At 38.9% G+C, this 13,624-nt stretch overlaps 1 protein-coding gene across 3 annotated transcripts; it reads right to left on the bottom strand.

The window, feature by feature from the left end:
- Positions 1-202: 202 nt before the first annotated feature.
- LOC120103998 (guanylate kinase 1-like) lies at positions 203-4,332 on the bottom strand. 3 transcript variants are annotated; one of them, XM_039127438.1, is made up of 11 exons: positions 4,043-4,332; positions 3,362-3,401; positions 3,080-3,190; positions 2,902-2,978; positions 2,698-2,827; positions 1,674-2,036; positions 1,358-1,479; positions 1,102-1,237; positions 933-978; positions 747-852; positions 203-662 (listed from the first exon to the last, which is right to left on the bottom strand). In XM_039127438.1, exons 2-11 carry the CDS (start codon positions 3,362-3,364, stop codon positions 548-550), a joined length of 1,209 nt encoding a protein of 402 aa, XP_038983366.1. In that variant the 5' UTR covers positions 3,365-3,401; positions 4,043-4,332; the 3' UTR covers positions 203-547. The 3 variants fall into 3 exon arrangements, with proteins under 3 accessions (XP_038983366.1, XP_038983368.1, XP_038983367.1); XM_039127440.1 differs by having other exon boundaries at positions 4,232-4,331; XM_039127439.1 differs by lacking the exon at positions 4,043-4,332 and having other exon boundaries at positions 3,362-4,026.
- Positions 4,333-13,624: the final 9,292 nt, after the last annotated feature.

The following is a 13,624-nucleotide window of genomic DNA, read 5'->3' as shown; positions in this document are numbered from 1 at the left end:
TATATATATATATAATATAAACATATCATGCTTTGAACTGGTGGCTCCCTAAATTCTTCAAAGTTGGCCGTTGATACATTGAACAAAATAATATATAAAACAAGAACATGTGATGCAAATTAATGGCTTAAAAGATTTACCACCAACTGAAACAATTCAATTGCCAAGATCAAGATAGCATCACTAAGAACAAAGCACCAAGTGGTTATAAAGTACTAAAAGAAATTTTAATGCATCAAGAACAGACCCCTGGAGATAGCATAGATTAAGACATGCATTTTATTGTCTCCTATGTCCCAGTGAAGAGAATAATAAATTTAGTTCTCACCTACAAAGTAAGAACATAAAATAATGTCTCCAGAAAACTTTTTGCTGTAACAATAGTACAAATCACGCAGTACCTATTTAATATGCAATTTGAACTCGACAACCACATTGCTCTACGTCTGAGTGTAAACTTTTATAACTTTAGGCCAAGTTGATCTAAAATTGAGATAGCCAGTACCGATGCATATATCTTGATTAGGTTTTTCATTTCTTTTGGTTGCTAAAGTTGTTCAATCCAATTTAGACTATCAGTTAATGGGTCAATAGCATATATTTTCAGTCCTCTCGTCCGGCCAGGAGCACCTCCTTTAAGCAAGGATGCATCGAGCATGAACCTATCCAATTCAAAATACAGAGGAAAGGAGTCAGACTCCTTCAACAGGAATTCAATACTAAAAGCTCAGAATCGAATAGCTTACGAGGTAGGGGTTGCCGCTCCCAGCTCATTACTTCCACCATGTATCAGAAATTTTTGATCTGTTTTAGATATGGAGTAACATAAAGGGATCTTGTGATTCTTCATAGCTGTGTGATACAAAATATATTAGTAATTGTAATTTCAAAAGAGCAAAATACAACGAAAAATTGCACCAGATTGAACATACATTGTTGATACAAAGCATCAGCAGTCTCATCCAAACCAAGTATTTTCTACATGAAAATGTAATTCGATGAGACAAATAGTTGGAGGTTGGCTAAACGTTAAAAACAAGAGAAATCCAGGTTGCAAATAAGTGAAAAGTAGCTACATATACTTGAAGGGGTAAAGTGCACCTTAAGATTCTTATAGCATGTTTCAAGAACATCATTCACTAAGATATGATCAAAAAGACCAGGAGATTTTCCTTGATCAAGCTCTGCCTTCGCATTTCTCAGTCTCTTTTGTACCTGTTCCTCAGTCTCAGTTCCTCTAATGTTAACGAGATGAGAGCATTAGATAGCCTGATTCCTTGGAGTAACAATTAGAAGATTTTGGTAGTTACAAAGAACAAAATCATAATCTCAAAGATTTTTAGAGTTTTTAACATACCGGTCACGAAGGCGCTTCTCAAGGTCTTCAAATGATGGGGGGCAGATAAAGATGAATATTGCTTCCAGAGAACTAGACCTCACAGATCGAGCACCTTGAACATCAATGTCAAGAATGCATCTCTGTAATTGAAAAGGCCCCCAGATCAAATGAGAAGTACATCCAATTCACAAGGATAAAAAGGCCCAAAATCAAATGAGAAGTACATCCAACTTGCAAGGAGAATAAGCAAAGGAGGAGAAGAAGGAGAAGCAGCAAATGTAGTAGTCTTTTGCACATATGCATTCACAATTAGAGTAAATGGATCTGATAATACCTTCCCAGCATCTGTAACTGCTTCAACTGCTTCAATACTTGTTCCGTAAAGGTTTCCATGAACTAATGCAGATTCAAGGAATTTCCCATCCATTATTTCTTTCTCCATTTTACTTCTTTCTGTGAAGTGGTAATGAACTCCATCTACTTCCTTCTCTCTTGGAGCTCGTGTCGTGTGACTTACAGAAAACCCGAAAGTTGATGGAAATTCCTTCATAAGTTTGGATATTAGGGTACCTTTACCAACTCCAGAAGGGCCACTGATGACAATTGGCATTGGGCCATCACCTCTGACCCCCTTGCTCCAGGCAACCACCTCTGTGCCAAGTATCTTATTCTTCTCTTTAACAAAAGGGGTGCTCACCTACCAGATTATACAAATAGAAAAGAAATTCATAAGCAAAGAAGGTTGAATATGTAGAAAGAAAAAAAAGCAACTGTATTATATATTATATGTAGATTAAAGACATCGGAGATTGTCATGTGACAAAGCTTCTGGCACAAAACTTCAAATCCTTGTCACTAATACAAAGATATCAGCATTCATAAACCTATTAACTGGTGATAGTGTTGGATACAAATGAACTCTGAATTGATTTGACCCACACCAAATGTATAAGATATGCCCCACATGCCATTTTGATAATATTGTTTGTGAATGTGGAATTCAATCCCTTAAGAACCCATTTTTCATCATGTATACTAGCACTCAAGCAGTCAGAGTTCTGAAGAATGATTCAGATTATTAATCAGCATCATGTTCTGTATTTGGTCCCTTGGAGTGGTCGCTCATGAAATTACCAGTACAGACTACATGTCCACACACCAATGAAGACAAAATTCTGAACAAAAAAGGATCCTGTGCTTGTTAAAATTCTGTGTTTCCTCTAGAAGAAACGACAAACAATGTGATGCATTATAAAAATTGAATGAAAGGCTCCATCCGACAAAATCTCATAAGCATCACAAATGTAATAGAGGTTTTACATTCCTACATATGAGAAAACAGTCTGAAGAATTCAAACCTCAAGAAACCAGGTGCAGTCATCCAGTGGAGAGTCCCTCGTAAGAATCAATATCCGATCATTATTAAAAAGAACGGCTGAGTGACCTTTAGATGGCACAGGTTTCGTACCCAATACGGTAGGAATCGACCTATCAATTCAAGCAAAATTGGTATTCCAACTCCAAATACAAGCTGAGAACAATGAACGACAAGGAAATCTCACCATATTCCTGTTAACTTATCAAAAACTTTGACATTCATCGACAACTTGGTTCCATCATCAGATCCTCCAATAACATACTGAGCATGTAAATACAAACAATTATTTTTTGCAAGATTTAAACTACTCCATATACATTAAGCTAATGAAGAATGAGAGTTAATCCATCACATTCACTCACTATCTTGTCGCCTACGGTCGTAGCTGTCTGATAGCCTTGGGATTCTAAATCACACCGAAGAGGTGAAAATTTATCAAGTCCATCTAGAAGGTATTCGGGTGCTTCTTCCCCCTGATAAAAAATCTCAAACAGATCAACTTTCCTTGATCCACATATCTAGAAGCCAAAGCCCAGAGGGTTATTTGACAAATATTCAGATCATAACAAGGACATAGGTCTTAAAGCACAAAGCCATCATAACAGAGAAAGCAGCACAACCGCAAATAATAAAAATCAAATCACCATGAAAGGATGTCCCTTTTCTTCAAATCAATCTTCTACCCTGCCAAAAAGGAAAACATAGCTAAAACCAATTAAAACAAAAGCAAGTGCAATCCCTTAATAGAGCTCACAAGCATAAACAGATACAATGAATATAAAATAGACAATATCCTCAAACATACATATACTGAAGCAAAGAAGTTGCATAATTTTTGCACGTAAAAGAGACAGAGGATACACGGAAAAAGCCAGATCTATAGTCCCAAGTGTGAGAAAAAACATGCATACTACCAGAAAGAGAAACAACCCATACCAAAAAGAAACCAAACATCTTCATGTCTATTCTCGAAGACTCTTTATTTGTAAGAAATCAATATGAAGTCATTGCCAAAATGAAGATAATCAAGATCCAATGCCACAAAATTTTTCGTTTTAGAAAACGAAAAGATCTTAATCTGCTCTAATCATTAGAACAAAGCATCCAACTTTGAACAGAAATCCAGCTTGAATCTTCTTCAAACAGAGCTTTAGAATAAATACAGAGAGAAGAAAAGAATTGAGAAAAAGGGAGGAAAAAACATATTTTTTCTGCAATAGCAACAACGGCACATGCCAAAAACACCAAGAAATCTGGAGAACAATCAAAACCCGTTGGCAGAATCCCGAAAAATCGCAACAAAACATCGAAAATAAACTGAACACCTGGATCTAACTGAGATCTCGGGATTCAGGAATCTCCTGAGGGTAAACTCAAAGATTTTTTGTCACAAAATGGCCTAAAAAAGGGGCGGGGGGGGGGGGGGGGAAGGCTTTTCTCCGGCTTCAGGTCAGGAGGCTGGCCTTCAGGAAAAATGGACTCGAGATGGCAAAGAATATGCTTTTTCTTTTTACCCTTCTCCCAGTTCCGAACACCGTTAAGCTAAAAAGAGGGACGAATAAGAACGAAGAAATCGAATAAAGCGGAGGACTTCCCAGGAGACCGCACTCAAATCATCAAGAGAGCCGCGGATTTTATAGACCTCGCTCTGACCAGGAGCCTCCTTCCTCTCTCACCTTCTCCCCGGTTCACCCGAACCGGCTTGTGTGAACCATGCTTTAAAGAAGTGGATTGCCACTCAGTTAAAAAAACATTAGAGTGCCTTGCACCAATCATTTTGCTTCGTTCAATGGCACATTTCACGATGCCAGTTTGAAGGGAGCAATTAGAGTGCACCACGCCAATTGAATGAATTTCTGAGCTGCAGTTTTTGAGTTATGCGAGAATTTTTATTTGATTATTGATTTCATAAGAAAAAGATCAGATCTAGTGTTCTAATGTTGGTATGCATATAGAAATTTTTGAAAACTTTGGTTATTAGATCTAAATATAATAAAATTTTTTACATAGATATCTTTCTAAATATCGAATTTTGTATGTATATCCTTCTAAAATTGATGTTTACATATTTACTAGCATCTAGTATTAGTTTTATGTACATTTAATATATGTAATAACTAGTATTTTCTCACATGTTATGCACACGCGTGAAAGAAGTGGGCGCGGGAGGGGAGAGAGAGATGGGATTAGCTAGAAAAATTTTTGAGAGAAGTAAAAGATATCGTATTTAAGAAAAAAAATAGATACAAGTTTGGTGGAATTATTTTTGATTGATGGGCTTGGAAATAACAAGCTATACCGGAATAATTTTTCTTCAAATACTTTTAATGTCTCAAATCATGATGAAGGTGGTAATCAATCTCAAGTTACTTGGATGCAACTACCAAATATTTTGCTGGCTTGACATAAGAGAAGGAAAAATACTATATCTATGGGACTATATGCATGTAGATCCTGCAAGATTGTACTTTTAAAGTTTGGCTTTACTGGGTCAATTTTAGAAGCTTCCATTATGTGTAGTACATTTACTTAAACTACCATCCACTTCATACTTAGTTTTAAAGATAAAATCATCAAGAAACCCTTCAACATGCTTTATTCTTTATATAAGAAAAACAAGAAAAGTAATCTTTCTTATAAAATTGATAATTAAGTAGGTACTCTATGAAAAGATTGTTTTAAATAAATGGATATGATAATACTGGTAGCTATCACAAAGATTATGAGGACGGTTTCGTTGCTTTATACATATTCATAATAGAAAGGAGTAGTTGTTACCTAACTATTATCACGTTAACAGAAATTATGATTTGGCATTTGTACTTTATTTTCTTCAATCTTTATATTCAAGATATAAATTTTTCTCCTGAAGAAAATATAAAATTTTATCAAATATATCCTCAAAATAGTTCGTATCGTATTAAAAAAATTGTTAAACAATGGCAATTTGAGCAATAACATCATTAACTTTTTCTTATTGCTCATCATTTTGTACTAATACCTTTACAACGACTCGTATAACTTATAATAGATATTATCTGAATATTAAACAATTTAAAATCATATTAATGAAACAAATAACAAAACTTACTATCATCATAACAATCAGTAATTATGAGGACCCATGCAGCCGTGTGTTTAGTCCTACATCGGCTATTCGCTGGATAAATCTTGGGTACTTATACAGAATTAAAGAACTCAAATAATACCTTTCGAACAACCATTTTGGATGAGGTCCTGAGTTGTTACAAATGGTATCAGAGCAGACCCGGCTTATAACCTACGTGAACTAGGGGATACTGTAGCACAAATTCGTTGGAGCTGATAACGAGCCGATCATGGTGTTTGTGATTAGATTTGAACTCTTAATCTGACGAGGACGTCATGGCTTGAACGGGAGGTTATGTGAGGATCCGTGCGAGCGTGTGTTTAGTTCTACATCGGTTATTCGCTGGGTAAATTTTGGGTACTTATATATAATTAAGGAACTCAAATAATACTTTTTAGCTGGCCATTTTGGATGAGGTTCCGAGTTGTTACGGTAATAGCACTATTGAAACCTTGTTGTGAACGGGCGATCCAACCGGTTCAAACTATGATATAGGAAGTAGACAAAGGTTTCCTGGGTTGGGATTAGCTGATGGAAGTGGCGGGGGCTTCGATGCATGGACCACCACTAGGGAGAGGGGAAGGCCGAGAGGACCGTTGGTGTTACTGTTATACGTGGACAGAACAACTGCTCCCATTCCGTCCAACTTGGCCAAGTTGGACTGGGAATCGAGTTCTTTCCTTAGTTGTAAGGGAGCTGTCTGAACTCATGTGGCCCCTAGTTGAGTCGGTATGGATTTCTTCTCTCTTTGAAATAAAAAGCCCTTGACATCTATATACTTTTTCTTTTTTTCCTTTGGCGAAAATGACACCTATATACTTGTGACGTGTGTGTGTGAGTGGCACCTAATTTTGTCCTCCAAGATTTCAACTTCATTGCTACTAGAAAACGCGTTCTTCATGCAAGATTTTTGGCATTTACAGTTTTAAAAGAAAAATTCCATTTGGTTTCTCAAAGTGGGGAGATGTGAGAATAACAAGAAAATGAAGGGGAAAATGGTGGAGGATGCTTCCTCAATTGCTAGTTCCCTGCAAAATTTAGAAGAATTGTCAATGACATTGAATATTAATTTATAAATGGCTTTTTCTATGTTCTTAGTAATCTTGACGTGTTTCCTTATACCAAAAGATATTTGCTAATAGTCTAGAAACGACATCGTTGCTGTGGATGAGCAAATAAAGTTGCCCTGATACCTTAGCTATATCATGATTATGGAAAAATTGAGTTTCTCTCTTCTTTTGTTAATTTTGGTACTAGAAAACATTCTAATTTGCAATCTTTAGAAGTGAGGAAACTGAGAGAAACTTGAAAAGGGAAAATTCAGGAAATTTTTTTATTTACTTCATAAATTTTGAAGAATAGTGTTAGAATTTTTTAGAACTTGATTGAGGAGTAAGTCTCCAAATTCTAGTTCCCTCGCAACTTGGACAAGCACTACAAATATGGCTACCATTATAGAGATATATTATTTTAAAGATCTTCCAGATATTAATTTTTCTCCTGCAGTATACATGTGCAATTAAGTAGCTAGGGTAATATTTAAGCCTTCTTTTGTACAAAATAAGCTGGGCCAAGAGTAGTATATAACATGTATAATGCACTATATATGTTACAACGAAAGCACATGGCAAAATATTAACATGTAGGCAAGCTGAGAGGCACAAAATCTACTTTCAGATCTATGCATGAATTATTATAATGGCTAGAAAAGTTTGCGGACCCATCCATCTTGTAGTCATCCTGCATAAGAAAAAGAAATGCTCCAATGAACCAACATGACACCCATTTGCATATTCATATCTAGAAGATCTAAGATTTTTGGCTAATCTCTTGAGCCAAAATTTACTAAAATACAATTGATCTAATAGGAGAGACTATATATAATTGAGCCATTTATTTTTTTATTTAGGTATGGATGCAACATGTAGCTAGGTGTAACATTAATTTCTCAATCAGAGGAATCGAGGAATCCAAAGGAGAGAAGCCAAAATACAGATAGTATAGAGTAATTTGACCCCCCTCAACTTTGCCTAAGTTGCACTTTTCCCTCCTTGGGTTTAGGACTTCTTAATTGTCCTTTAAGTTAGTTGATTGAACTAATGTAATCCCGCACCCTATGTGTTATCCAATATCATTACTACATCATTCCACTTGATGAAAATACCTTAGCCTCTTAAGGGTTTTACAAAATCCTTTACCTATCCTAAATTACATAGTTCCATTTTGATTTGTCACTCCTGTCATTCATAAAATGCTAATGTTTTTCCTATCATTCGCAAGCTTCCGATCCTACATTCCGGGCCTCTTTTCTAGCTCAACCACCGAGCTACTCTCCACTCCCGCACTTAGGTCTTAAAATCTAATAAGTTTGAGGCAATCCTATTGCGTATCCCACCATCGGACTTCACCTATTTGGGGCAGGAGGGTAGGGCGGGGGTGGAGGAGAATGATTGCATCCCCTCATCATTGCTCCCTCTCAAGGTGGATCCTATTGATCACTTGTACATTTTGTAAGAGGCAAACATTTATTGGTAGGAGAAGAGGCTTGTACTTGGAGAGAAATTCCTCCTGCTATCACCAAATTTTAGGATCTCACTGAATTCCAGCTTGCAAGATAGGGGAGGAGAAGAGTGCGGGAAGAGGGATGCTTACAAGTGATTGAGGAGTGAGGATAGATACTACTAGGTTAAACCTGATAGAATCATGGCCTACTATAATTTAGACATGATAAAAAAAATATTGATTATCCTCACACTCTCAATAGCAGTAAAGTAACAATCAAAGGAGGAGCTGCCTAACAACTCTCTTCCGTTAGGAAGAAATCTCTCATGAAGTTAATTTAGTAGCAGTTGATACTAACTAATCCTGACAATACTAAACCTCTGTTAGAAGAAGAAACTTGATCAATCAATTGAGACTTAATTCATCTAGTGAACTAAATCAACAATTAAGATCTAGAGTCCAACTCTATGTAGTACACTTTATTTCTACTAGAAAACTCGAATTTAATTAAAATTTAAGACAATCTTAGAGCAAGTAGGACTTTGAAAGTAGCTAAAATTTGAAATCAAAGTAAGACTTTGAAGCAAAGTAGAAGTTTGAAAAAGATTTCAGATTCCTATTTTATGAATGCATGCATCACAATCAAAGATTTAAAGAAAAAGTAGTAATAATAAGAAAAACTCCAAACCTAAGCAGCTCTGCTACTAAATCTAATGGAATTGGATTTGAAAATGGAGTTGAAGAAAACTTTTTTGGTTTTTTCTCTCTTTTTTTACTTCTTTAAATCTTAAATTGAAAGGAAAAGGAAAGAGCAAGCTTTGAGACCAAATCTGATAAGGAAACTTATAGGATTTCTTATCTCATGCGAGATTAAAGTGCTACAACATAAACTAGAACTAGAAGTAGAAAAATAAACTAGAAACAAACTTAAACTAATAACTAGAACTAAAGGAAGTAAATAAGGCTAATGGATTAAAAAATGGACCTAAGCTAAAGAAACTAGAAGACCTCATATCTTATCTCCCTACTAGATTATCAACCTCACACCTCTAAACTTCATGGGACCATGGCAAAAAAACTCTAGCATCCCACCAAGGCCTTCTTTCAAATCGTGCCTTTGTATTGTTGGGTCTCAAGTAGCCTCTCACCACTCAAGAATTTTAGAAGAATCTTAAGTAAAAATTGAGCAATGCTTCAATGATTGATAAGAATAAATAAAGGGTATTTATGGGTTCTAAGCCCCCTTTATCAAAGAAAACTCAGATGCTTCATGCAACTAGAACAAAACTCAACAATTAGAGTCTTAAAGCATCCAAATTAAGCAATCTTAGTTAAAAAAAATGCTTCTAAAAGAAATATCTTTAATTTCGATAGTGAGATGGCTGTCATCGGAAACTTCAAATGATAATTAGTTAACTGTCTGATAACTTTTGATAGTAAGCAGCCTATCATTAGATCTTTAGGTCTTCATCTTTGGCTCGGGCTCCATTCTAAGAGAATTCAAATAGTGATAAGTGCTCCATCCAATGATTTCAAATGGCATGGATATTCGAATTTGTGTTGGAGTCCATATAATATCCTTCTTGCTAAAAAGCCCTGTTCGTATTGGAAGCCAGGAGAGGACTTTTCTTGAAGAATATTTCTTGGATAGCTAGAAATACTGCGTCTGCTTTGCATCTTATTTTTAAAAAAAACTTTTGGACCCAGTCCACAGGAGCATTAGGCATCAATACGCACTCGATCTCTTTGCAAATGGATTACACTTTTGTCTGCCAACGGTCAAGAAACTTGGTTTAAATTTAGAGATAATTGAACCTTAGAAATGTCAAGATATAATATAATAATCTATCAACTTTTTTGGACAATAAATAATTAGACATATTGTGTATTAATCTAAGATTCCTTAGAGAGAAGAAAGTGTCGTCGGCTTCTTAGTCAAAGTCAATGGATTCTTAGGTTGGTTACCACCTCATGCACTACTCTTTGCAAATTGACATGAGAGGACAGCTTCTTGACCACGTAAAGGGTCCTCATTGGAGGTCGGCCAGGGACAGCCAACCGGAAGTCTTATGCACCGAATTCTAATACTTTAGGCTGGTGGGGACTTGCATGGAAGATGATATCGGGCCCCACGTACTAAGATTCGTGGTACCGAGACGGGGTCGGAAAGGATCAGATGTCGTGCCATGAATAGGATTCCTTCGGTGTATCTCATTTCATAGTGGGTCCCACGTACTTGATTGGGTATGCTTGGCGTCATAGGCCTCGTTCTTGATCGCAAGGAAGTCAAATCATAGTTGCTGTTCCGTGGGGACGGATATGGGTATCGTGTCAGCAGCACAGCTTGGGTACGGTACTGATTAGCTGTTCACAACGTCACAGCAAGTCACGTGAAAGCACTCTCAAGTACTGACAGGAATAAAAGAAAAAAAAAGCTGAGAGAAGTTAACCGCTCCAAAGTATTGCAATTGGCTGGGGATGGGCATTGGTACTTATTTTTTTACATAAGTAATTATTTTTATTTCAAAAGCTGAAAGGAACCAACAGCCTGGGCTTATCGGTCGGCTTGATTCGGATTGAAATACAAAAGAGTTTTTTACAACCATATGTATACATATATTTATAAAATTACTATTTACATCGGCATCTTTATACATTATTCTTTTTAATATATATGCCATCATAAATATTTGAAATTGCATATATTGTATTATAAATTTATTATTTTACATGTATATCCTATAAGCTATATATTTTTTTTTTTGCAAATATACCATCACAAATTTACCATTAGTATGTATAAATTTTTTAATTATTTTTTGTTGCATGTCTATTTTTATTGAGTTAAAATAAACATGCCCAGCTAGTGGACTAGATCTACTGCCCAACTGGTGGACCAATCTAACTGCAAAGCAACATGCACAATGACAGATGAAAAGAAAAAAAAGCGTGATACACGTGTATTTGTGCATGTTGCTTTATAATTAGTTTGATCCACCAACTCAATAATGAATCTAGTCCAACCAAAAATTATATCAAAAACAAAAGCAAAATAAGTAAGTGCAGCCTTCGTCCCAACAATTAGTGCCTACTGTTGCTGGAAATTGGACCCGGGGGCAATCTTCGGTCGAAGAGAGGGAGCGGATGTGAGTTCTCACGGCGGGGCGGTGGTCCGTCGGCGGGCGGCGTCCTCTGTCTGGGTGCCTGCACACGAACCGGTGGCCGGGTTTTCCAGCGCCGGCCCTCCGACGGTCAAGTCAGTGAGGGGGGCAAATAGTATGGAGAAGGAAGATAAACAGTGAATTTTTGGGGTACCAATGTTCCCTCCCTCTTGAGAGGCCAAGGCTCCCTTTTATATGCGGGGGTCGGTTTACCTGTGATGTAACAGGGAGAGGTCGTAGTATGGCTCGGCATGTTGTTCAGGTCGGTGCTCGGTCAGGCGAATCATTGCACTGATGTTGGCGGTATGGCCGAGATCAGAGACTTATCATAGTCGACTAGACCCTGCTGGGTCGATTTGCCGTGGAGAGCTGGGGATCCGTAGATGTCAGGAGCTACGCGCATTTATTATGGAGTAAGCCGGAGATCCGCATTAATGGTGGAGTAAGCCGGAGATCCGCATTAATGGTGGAGTAAGCCGGAGATCCGCATTTATTGTTGAGTGTGCCGGAAAATTACAGCGGCCATGCGCAATAAATGCCGGAGGGATGTTAGAGTACGGTCCTCGGACATCGGGGTTTCTCTTAGGTCGGAGGTCTCGGGGTCGGTCGTCTCGTGGCCGAGCGTTCCGAGGTCGGACGCCGACTTCTGCTGTCCGGGGTCGGAGGTTGTACGGCTTCTCTGGGGCATTTATGTCATTTGGGGGGAAACTTTATTCCCCCCAACACTACCCCCCGACTTCCGAGTTCGAGCGGCTTGTGGGGCTCGGACGTGGGAAGTAAAATCTGTCACTAAGGTTGGGGGGAAGGTCTCGCCCGCCCCCTTGTGCTTTCCGGAGTCTTCATGGTGAGATATGCGCCCTCGTCTCGAGGCTGCTTTATTCGGTGAGCTAATGATGGGGCTCGTATCATCATGCTTCTTGAATCGCCAAGATCATTTTACGGCGGATTAATGAGGGGGGACCTCGAGCTCGTCGAGGCGATGTCTCGATTCCGTAATCGACGCTTCTGGCTCATTAATGAGTGTGCCGTTACGGGGTTTGGCGCGACCCGAGGTCGGACGCTTTCGATTTCATGTTACTAGATCATAATTCCGAAGAAGTGGAGGCCTCATCGGGGCTCCACGTGTCCCAGATCTTATTAAACGAGGGGAGCGGGGGTTACGTCCGCTCGTTCCTCAGGACGATTTGATTCTGTGGACCCATGATGAGGCCCCGAGATCCGATGGGACAACGCTTCGATTTCGTATCCGATTTATTAAACCGGAGTGAATACGGTGCCTCGGCTTCCGAGGTCGACACGTGGCGCAACTCGGTCGGGGGGATGAGAACCGACCCCGTCGATCTGGGCCGTCAGGGGGGTCCATATAAACCCCACGAGTCTGCCCTAAAGGTCTTGCTTGGCTGCCTCTTATTTTCGTCGTCTTTCCCCCCTGCTTCCTCCCTCAGCTGAATCTTGCTGGTGGTGCCCGGAGCGATTTCCGGCAATGTCCAGTAGGTTTTCTTCCTGTTTTCACTAGGGTTTCCTCTTTTTTCCTCCTCGTCAGCTTCCATTTTCTACTCTTAATTTTTGCTCCACTCTTCCGTGAGAATGGGTTCCAGTCCCGAAGAGGTTGGGTCGAGTCTGTCGGGAGAGGAGCTGGAGTTAATCCGCTCCCGCTTCTTCTTCCAGCCCGGGTTTCGCCTTGAAACCGCAGGGCCGGAAGACAGGGTGACGCAGCCGCCCCCAGGTCGGATCGCGGTCTACCGCGAGACACTTTGGGCGGGCCTGCGTTTTCCTGCCCATGAGTTCGTGAGCGACTTACTGGCCGAGTACCAGCTCGTCCCGGCGCAGTTAGCTCCGAACTCAGTGATGAGAGCACAAAAGTGCGATCTACATGCTGCTTAAATTAGTATTACTGCTAACATATAACGATAAAATCACTAAGTTAATACTATATTTTTGTTTGGCACATGTTAGTATAAATTAAAGTCTAAATGCGCATTTGGTAGGGATTAGAGGGATGCATCATGGCCCCAAACCGCGCGGGCCCAATCTTGCTATGATCTGATCGAGTACATGTGTACCCAAACATCCGAGCCCGCATGCGATCTCCTAGTGATCATCGCATTCCCTCCTTTCCGGATTAGCACACACAC

The sequence above is a fragment of the Phoenix dactylifera genome, chromosome 6 (genome assembly GCF_009389715.1).
Source record: "Phoenix dactylifera cultivar Barhee BC4 chromosome 6, palm_55x_up_171113_PBpolish2nd_filt_p, whole genome shotgun sequence".
NCBI classification, from domain to species: Eukaryota; Viridiplantae; Streptophyta; class Magnoliopsida; order Arecales; family Arecaceae; genus Phoenix; species Phoenix dactylifera.
The sequence above is the reverse complement of the archived record's forward strand: the minus strand, read 5'-3'. Positions and strand labels throughout refer to the sequence as shown.